Below are 10,218 nucleotides of genomic sequence, written 5' to 3'. Positions count from 1 at the left end.
TATAGGACTCATTTTGTAGCAAGCGATAATTGACAGGTTAAATAAAAATATTGTTTCTTACCTGTGTTACAATAAACATCAATTTGAGATTTCCTTTCACATCCGACTGATTTTTCACAAGAAGCGCAAAAGACAGATTTCCCATCAAATTTCAACTCTGGGTAATTTGATATCCAGGTTTTAATTTTTGACGACAGATTTGACCCAATTTTTGGCATTTTAAAAATATGGTTATAGTTCTTTACGTAAATTATTCGTAATGAAACAATCACGACACTATCGTGAATTACACTAACTGATTCAAGAAACACTGAATCAAACACAAAGTCAGACAGAACTAAAGTGTTATTACTAGGTGTTATTCACCGCTTACGATGATATTAAATTATTGTTGGTACCTATAAACATGTTAAGACATATTATTGTGTAAACTTTATGTTTTATGGCTTTTATTATTGAAAATATAGATGCCAAAACGAGTAGTGAGTATATTTTATTTTTTTCATTTCGTATTAAGAGAAATCGCTTATTCGTGTTTATGAAAATCTGAAAACAGATAAAGCTATTATAAGCTATTTAATTTTAATTTTTACTATTATACGTACATAAAAAAAATTAATTAATTTGATGTTAAGGTTTTAATTTTTGACGACAGACTTGACCCAATTTTTGGCATTTTAAAAATATGGTTATACTTCTTTAAGTAAATTATTCGTAATGAAACAATCACGACACTGACGTGAATTACACTAACCGATTCAGCATACACTCAATCAAACACAAAGTCAGACAGAACTATACTGTGTCTCAAAAGAGAATAATCAGTCCGCCGACCGATTCTCGTCAGTGTCGCGCATCCCCCACCAAATACACAGCGTTTACGTGATCACGTGGTTCTCAACGCACCAATCGAATCATTCGTGATGCACGACAGGTGATTATTCTCTTTTGAGACAGAGTATAAAGTGCTTATGGCCGGGGATTCCAAATTATTATCTAACTAGTATTTGCTGTCATTTATTTTTTACCACGAAACACTCATAAATTGAAGTTATTCTAAAAATATTATCAGCTTGTGTTCATTTTTTGTTTGATGGCTTATATAATTGGAAATATATATTTTTATAGCTATGCCGAAGAAACCTTATGTTTGTGAGTATATTTTTATTTTTTTCATTACGTATTAAGACAAATCGCTTATTCGTATTTATGGAGAATCTGAAAACAGATAATTACAATTTGAATTCATAGAAATAGTGTTATTTTAATAAAATTGTAATCAAAACATATCATGACATATAAAAAAATTTCTTATTACGTTATATTTATAACAGAATCCATAAACTTGCCCAATATGATGCTTATTTTTTTTTCTACACCTAAATTACGATTTAAAGAGGCATCTAGAAGCTATGAGTTATGGCTAATGGTGTCTTAAGCCATAACTCATAGCTTCTAGATGCCTTTTTATAACACATAGACATATTGTATTCAATGCGTTTAAATATATAATTTATTATATTATTTATATATGAAGTTGCCTATTATACAGGATGTATCGTATGTCATTGGACGCTGGGTATTTTAACGATTATAGATCGATGACATGGAACTTCTTTAAAACGAAAACAGACCAGTTCCTTTATTTTTATCAGGCAATTTTTTTTATTATAATTTCAATATTAATTATTAATACTCAGGTGTACCAATAGCTAAATCAAATTTATTTTTTCAAACGGTAACTAATATATTTTTTAATGGAATCTGGTAAAGCTTTTTTTCAAAAAAATGTGCAGTTAATAACTTAAAAATTGCAAAAACATGCCGTTAATTTCCTAAGACATGGATAAATGTATTTTTGGCCTAAAACCACTTAATACTTACCAACATTTTGTGAACATTGAAAGTACATTGATTTAAAGGCTTAAATCATACTTTATTTATCCAGTTTTTTACTCTAATTCAGGATTAGTAATAATTAATATAATAAATTAAAAATTAAAATAATAATTATTAGATTGATAAGAATATACATATTGTGTAAAAGAAACTATACCAACAGATTTAAGCAATTTAATTTTAATTTTAACTATTATAAAAAATAGAAAAAATAGTTTTTTTTTTTTGTGTTAAAATTTACAATGTTATACATTTCAAAATTTTTTGAAGAAGTATTGTGCCTTCTATCATTCAATATGTCTTTTAATTTGGAAAATGTTCGATCTACTTCAACAGAAGTTATAGGACTCATTTTGAAGCAAGCGACGATTTCAGGCTGTTGTTCAACATTCATATTTTTCGTATCATTTATGCAGTCGTTGTATTTTTTTATGAGGGCGTAACCTGTGTATTTCCAAAACGGAGTTAAATTTGTGAGACATAATTTGTCCTTTATCGTTTTTTATTTTATTTAAGACTTTCTCTTATAGTTTTAAATATTTCAATTTATTTATTGAGGGATAAATTTTGGGTTTCTAACTGGGTTAATTCCTGGGGAAAAGTTGACAAATGTGATTTTATGAACGTCAAATCAGAAATTATTGACCCCGAAGTTATGACTCTTTTCAATTTTTTGATAGTATGTAACGTATTTTAGAAACCACTGGTTGAATTAAAATAAATATAAATAAAATATTAATACACGTTATAATGACTGAGCGTCGTGCTTATACGCGCTTTATCGTGTTACAAATATACACGTGCCTACTGACAGGTTAAATAAAAATATTTTTTCCTACCTGTGTTACAATGAACATCAATTTGAGATTTCCTTTTACTGATTTTTCACAAGAAGCGCAGAAGACATATTTCCTATCAAATTTCAACTCAGGGTAATTTGATATCCAGGTTTTAATTTTTGACGACAGACTTGACCCATTTTTTGGCATTTTAAAAATATGGTTATACTTCTTTACGTAAATTATTCGTAATGAAACAATCACGACACTGACGTGAATTACACTAACCGATTCAAGAAACACTCAATCAAACACAAAGTCAGACAGAACTAAATTGTTATTACTAGGTGTTATTCACCGCTAACGATGATATTAAATTTTTGTTGGTACCTATAAACATGTTAAGACATATTATTGTGTAAACTTTATATTTTATGGCTTTTATTATTGGAAATATAGATGGCAAAACGACTCGTGAGTATATTTTATTTTTTTCATTACGTATTAAGAGAAATCGCTTATTCGTATTTATGAAAATCTGAAAACAGATAATTACAATTTGTATTCATAGATATAGTGTTATGTTAATAAAATAGTATTCAAAACATATTATGAAATAGAACGAGATTTCTTATTACGTTATATTTCTAACAGAATCTATAAACTTGCCCAAGATATTGCTTATTTTTTTTCTACACCTAAATTAAGATTTAAAAAGACAGCTTGAAGCTATGAGTTATGGCTTAGGACTAAATACCGGACTTTCATGCAGTAAAAATCAAAAAAATGTGCAGTTAATAACTTAAAAATTACAAAACATGCAGTTAATTGCCTAAATCGTGCAAAAATGTATTTTTGGTCTAAAATCACTTAATACTTACCAACATTTTGTAAACATTCAAAGTACATTGATTTAAAGCCTTAAATTATACTTAATTTATCCACTTTTTCATTCTATTATACAGGATTAGCAAATAATAATTAAAAAATTATTAAAAGATTGATAAGAATATACACATTGTGTAAAAAAACCATACCAACAGAATTAAGCAATTTAATTTTAATTTTAACTATTATAAATACATAAAAAAAATTATTTATTTATTGAGTTAAAATGTACAATGTTATACATTTCAAAATTCTTTGCAGAAAAATTGTTCCTTCTACTTCAACAGAAGTTATAGGAATCATTTTGTAGCAAGCGATGATTGCAGGCCGTTGTTCAACATTTATATTCTTCTATACATTTATAAATTCGTTGTATTTTTTATGAGAGCGTAACCTTTGTTTTTTTTCTACAACGGAGATAAATTTGGGAGCCATAATTTGTCCTCTCTCGTTATTTATTTTTTTAAGACTTTCTCCTATAGTTTCAAATATTTCAATTAGTTTATTGAGGGATATATTTCGGGATTTTATCTGGGTTAATGCCTGGGGAAAATTTGACAAATGTCATTTTATAAAAGTCAAATCAGAAATTATTGACCCCGAAGTTATGACTCTTTTCAATTTTTTGATTGTCTGTAACGTATTTTAGCAACCACTGGTCTAATTAAAATAAATATATATAAAATATTATTTCGCGTTATAATGACTGAGCGCCGTGCTCATACGTGCTTTACCGTGTTACAAATGTACACGTGCCTACTGACAGGTTAAATAAAAATATTGTTTCTTACTTGTGTTACAATGAGCATCAATTTAAGATTTCCTTTCACATCCGACTGATTTTTCACAAGAAGCGCAGAAGACAGATTTCCCATCAAATTTCAACTCTGGGTAATTTGATATCCAGGTTTTAATTTTTGACGACAGACTTGACCCAAATTTTGGCATTTTAAAACTATGGTTATACTTCTTTACGTAAATTATTCGTAATGAAACAATCACGACACTGACGTGAATTACACTTGCCGATTCAAGAAACACTCAACCAAACACAAAAGTCAGATAGAACTAAAGTGCTAATTGCCGGGGATTCCAAATTATTATCTAACCAGTATTTGCTGTCATTTATTTTTGCCACGAAACACTCATAAATTGATGTTATTCTAAGAATATTATCAGCTTGTGTTCATTTTTTGTTTTATGGCTTATATTATTGGAAATATATATAAATATTATTTATAGCCCTGATTTTGGACCCTAATGTTCGTGAGTATATTTTTATTTTTTTCATTATGTATTAAGACAAATCGCTTATTTGTATTTATAGAGAATCTGAAAACAAAAATTTACAATTTGAATTCATAGAAATAGTGTTATTCTAATAAAATAGTAATCAAAACATATCATGAAAAATTACGAGATTTCTTATTATGTTATATTTCTAATAGAATCTATAAACTTGCCAAATATTATGATCATTTTTTTTTCTACACCTAAATTACGATTTAAAAAGGCAGCTAGATGCTATGAGTGGCTTATGTGCTCATATGTTACATTGTGTAAAAGAAACCATACCAACAGATTTAATCAATTTAATTTTAATTTTAACTATTATAAATACATAAAAAAAATTATTTATTTATAGAGTTAAAATTTACAATGTTATACATTTCAAAATTGTTTGCGGAAGAATTGTGCCTTATATCACTCCATGTGTCTTTTAATTTGGAAAATGTTCGTTCTACTTCAACAGAAGTTATAGGACTCATTTTGTAGCAAGCGACGATTGCAGGCTGTTGTTCAACATTCATATTTTTCGTATTATTTATGCAGTCGTTGTATTTTTTTATGAGAACGTGGGCTGTGTTTTTTTCCACAACGGAGTAAAATTTGTGAAACCATAATTTGTCCTATTGAGGGATAAATTTCGGGTTTCTAACTGGGTAAAACTTGGGGAAAAGTGGACAAATGTGATTTTATGAAAGTCAAATAAGAAATTATTGACCCCGAAATTATGACTCTCTTCAATTTTTTGATAGTCTGTAACGTATTTTAGCAACCACTGGTTTAATTAAAATAAATATAAATAAAATATCATTTCGTTTTATAATGACTGAGCGCCGTACTCATACTTTACAAATATACACGCGCCTACTGACAGGTTAAATAAAAATATTGTTTCCTACCTGTGTTACAATGAACATCAATTTCAGATTTCCTTTCACTGATTTTTCACAAGAAGCGCAGAAGACAGATTTCCTATCAAATTTCAACTCTGGGTAATTTGATATCCAGGTTTTAATTTTTGACGACAAACTTGACCCAATTTTTGGCATTTTAAAAATATGGTTATACTTCTTTAAGTAAATTATTCGTAATGAAACAATCACGACACTGACGTGCATTACACTAACCGATTCAAGAAATACTCAATCATACACAAAGTCAGACAGAACTTAAGTGGTATTACTAGGTGTTATTCACCGCTAACGATGATATTAAATTTTTGTTGGTACCTATAAACATGTTAAGACATATTATTGTGTAAACTTTATGTTTTATGGCTTTTATTATTGGAAATATAGGTGCCGAAACGAGTAGTGAGTATATTTTATTTTTTTCATTTCGTATTAAGAGAAATCGCTTATTCGTGTTTATGAAAATCTGAAAACAGATAATTACAATTTGTATTCATAGATATAGTGTTATTTTAATAAAATAGTATACAGAACATATTATGAAATAGAACGAGATTTCTTATTACGTTATATTTCTAACAGAATCTATAAACTTGCCCAAGATATTGCTTATTTTTTTTCTACACCTAAATTAAGATTTAAAAAGACAGCTTGAAGCTATGAGTTATGGCTTAGGACTACAGACCGGACTTTCATGCAGTAAAAATCAAAAAAATGTGCAGTTAATAACTTAAAAATTACAAAAACATGCAGTTAATTGCCTAAATCGTGCAAAAATGTATTTTTGGCCTAAAATCACTTAATACTTACCAACATTTTGTAAACATTCAAAGTACATTGATTTAAAGCCTTAAATTATACTTAATTTATCCACTTTTTCATTCTATTACAGGATTAGCAAATAATAATTAAAAAATTATTAAAAGATTGATAAGAATATACACATTGTGTAAAAAAACCATACCAACAGAATTAAGCAATTTAATTTTAATTTTAACTATTATAAATACATAAAAAAAATTATTTATTTATTGAGTTAAAATGTACAATGTTATACATTTCAAAATTGTTTGCAGAAAAATTTTTCCTTCTATCAATCAATATGTTTTTTAATTTGAAAAATGTTCGTTCTACTTCAACAGAAGTTATAGGACTCATTTTGTAGCAAGCGATAATTGACAGGTTAAATAAAAATATTGTTTCTTACCTGTGTTACAATAAACATCAATTTGAGATTTCCTTTCACATCCGACTGATTTTTCACAAGAAGCGCAAAAGACAGATTTCCCATCAAATTTCAACTCTGGGTAATTTGATATCCAGGTTTTAATTTTTGACGACAGATTTGACCCAATTTTTGGCATTTTAAAAATATGGTTATAGTTCTTTACGTAAATTATTCGTAATGAAACAATCACGACACTATCGTGAATTACACTAACCGATTCAAGAAACACTGAATCAAACACAAAGTCAGACAGAACTAAAGTGTTATTACTAGGTGTTATTCACCGCTTACGATGATATTAAATTATTGTTGGTACCTATAAACATGTTAAGACATATTATTGTGTAAACTTTATGTTTTATGGCTTTTATTATTGAAAATATAGATGACGGAACGAGTAGTGAGTATATTTTATTTTTTTCATTACGTATTAAGAGAAATCGCTTATTCGTGTTTATGAAAATCTGAAAACAGATAATTACAATTTGTATTCATAGATATAGTATTATTTTAATAAAATAGTATTCAAAACATATTATGAAATAGAACGAGATTTCTTATTACGTTATATTTCTAATAGAATCTATAAACTTGCCCAAGATATTGCTTATTTTTTTTCTACACCTAAATTAAGATTTAAAAAGACAGCTTGAATCTATGAGTTATGGCTTAGGACTAAAGACCGGACTTTCATGCAGTAAAAATGAAAAAAATGTGCAGTTAATAACTTAAAAATTGCAAAAACATGCAGTTAATTGCCTAAATCGTGCAAAAATGTATTTTTAGCCTAAAATCACTTAATACTTACCAACATTTTGTAAACATTCAAAGTACATTGATTTAAAGCCTTAAATTATACTTAATTTATCCACTTTTTCATTCTATTACAGGATTAGCAAATAATAATTAAAAAATAATTAAAAGATTGATAAGAATATACACATTGTGTAAAAAAACTATACCAACAGAGCTAAGCTATTTAATTTTAATTTTTACTATTATACGTACATAAAAAAAATTAATTAATTTGATGTTAAGGTTTTAATTTTTGACGACAGACTTGACCCAATTTTTGGCATTTTAAAAATATGGTTATACTTCTTTAAGTAAATTATTCGTAATGAAACAATCACGACACTGACGTGAATTACACTAACCGATTCAGCATACACTCAATCAAACACAAAGTCAGACAGAACTATACTGTGTCTCAAAAGAGAATAATCAGTCCGCCGACCGATTCTCGTCAGTGTCGCGCATCCCCCACCAAATACACAGCGTTTACGTGATCACGTGGTTCTCAACGCACCAATCGAATCATTCGTGATGCACGACAGGTGATTATTCTCTTTTGAGACAGAGTATAAAGTGCTTATGGCCGGGGATTCCAAATTATTATCTAACTAGTATTTGCTGTCATTTATTTTTTACCACGAAACACTCATAAATTGAAGTTATTCTAAAAATATTATCAGCTTGTGTTCATTTTTTGTTTGATGGCTTATATAATTGGAAATATATATTTTTATAGCTATGCCGAAGAAACCTTATGTTTGTGAGTATATTTTTATTTTTTTCATTACGTATTAAGACAAATCGCTTATTCGTATTTATGGAGAATCTGAAAACAGATAATTACAATTTGAATTCATAGAAATAGTGTTATTTTAATAAAATTGTAATCAAAACATATCATGACATATAAAAAAATTTCTTATTACGTTATATTTATAACAGAATCCATAAACTTGCCCAATATGATGCTTATTTTTTTTTCTACACCTAAATTACGATTTAAAGAGGCATCTAGAAGCTATGAGTTATAGCTAATGGTGTCTTAAGCCATAACTCATAGCTTCTAGATGCCTTTTTATAACACATAGACATATTGTATTCAATGCGTTTAAATATATAATTTATTATATTATTTATATATGAAGTTGCCTATTATACAGGATGTATCGTATGTCATTGGACGCTGGGTATTTTAACGATTATAGATCGATGACATGGAACTTCTTTAAAACGAAAACAGACCAGTTCCTTTATTTTTATCAGGCAATTTTTTTTATTATAATTTCAATATTAATTATTAATACTCAGGTGTACCAATAGCTAAATCAAATTTATTTTTTCAAACGGTAACTAATATATTTTTTAATGGAATCTGGTAAAGCTTTTTTTCAAAAAAATTTGCAGTTAATAACTTAAAAATTGCAAAAACATGCCGTTAATTTCCTAAGACATGGATAAATGTATTTTTGGCCTAAAACCACTTAATACTTACCAACATTTTGTGAACATTGAAAGTACATTGATTTAAAGGCTTAAATCATACTTTATTTATCCAGTTTTTTACTCTAATTCAGGATTAGTAATAATTAATATAATAAATTAAAAATTAAAATAATAATTATTAGATTGATAAGAATATACATATTGTGTAAAAGAAACTATACCAACAGATTTAAGCAATTTAATTTTAATTTTAACTATTATAAAAAAATAGAAAAAATAGTTTTTTTTTTTTGTGTTAAAATTTACAATGTTATACATTTCAAAATTTTTTGAAGAAGTATTGTGCCTTCTATCATTCAATATGTCTTTTAATTTGGAAAATGTTCGATCTACTTCAACAGAAGTTATAGGACTCATTTTGAAGCAAGCGACGATTTCAGGCTGTTGTTCAACATTCATATTTTTCGTATCATTTATGCAGTCGTTGTATTTTTTTATGAGGGCGTAACCTGTGTATTTCCAAAACGGAGTTAAATTTGTGAGACATAATTTGTCCTTTATCGTTTTTTATTTTATTTAAGACTTTCTCTTATAGTTTTAAATATTTCAATTTATTTATTGAGGGATAAATTTTGGGTTTCTAACTGGGTTAATTCCTGGGGAAAAGTTGACAAATGTGATTTTATGAACGTCAAATCAGAAATTATTGACCCCGAAGTTATGACTCTTTTCAATTTTTTGATAGTATGTAACGTATTTTAGAAACCACTGGTTGAATTAAAATAAATATAAATAAAATATTAATACACGTTATAATGACTGAGCGTCGTGCTTATACGCGCTTTATCGTGTTACAAATATACACGTGCCTACTGACAGGTTAAATAAAAATATTTTTTCCTACCTGTGTTACAATGAACATCAATTTGAGATTTCCTTTTACTGATTTTTCACAAGAAGCGCAGAAGACATATTTCCTATCAAATTT

At 27.6% G+C, this 10,218-nt stretch overlaps 1 protein-coding gene across 1 annotated transcript in view; it reads left to right on the top strand.

Moving 5' to 3' along the window:
• The first annotated feature begins 626 nt into the window (after positions 1–626).
• Positions 627–10,218, top strand: part of LOC100575446 — a 30,803-nt gene continuing 21,211 nt past the window's right edge. Inside the window, exons 1-2 of the mRNA XM_029489124.1 lie at positions 627–1,152; positions 3,138–3,152. Coding sequence (XP_029344984.1) covers positions 1,131–1,152; positions 3,138–3,152 — 37 coding nt within the window. The 5' untranslated portion in view covers positions 627–1,130. The remainder of the gene's footprint in view (positions 1,153–3,137; positions 3,153–10,218) is intronic.

The sequence above is a fragment of the Acyrthosiphon pisum genome, chromosome A2 (assembly GCF_005508785.2).
Source record: "Acyrthosiphon pisum isolate AL4f chromosome A2, pea_aphid_22Mar2018_4r6ur, whole genome shotgun sequence".
NCBI lineage: Eukaryota > Metazoa > Arthropoda > Insecta > Hemiptera > Aphididae > Acyrthosiphon > Acyrthosiphon pisum.
The sequence above is the reverse complement of the archived record's forward strand: the minus strand, read 5'-3'. Positions and strand labels throughout refer to the sequence as shown.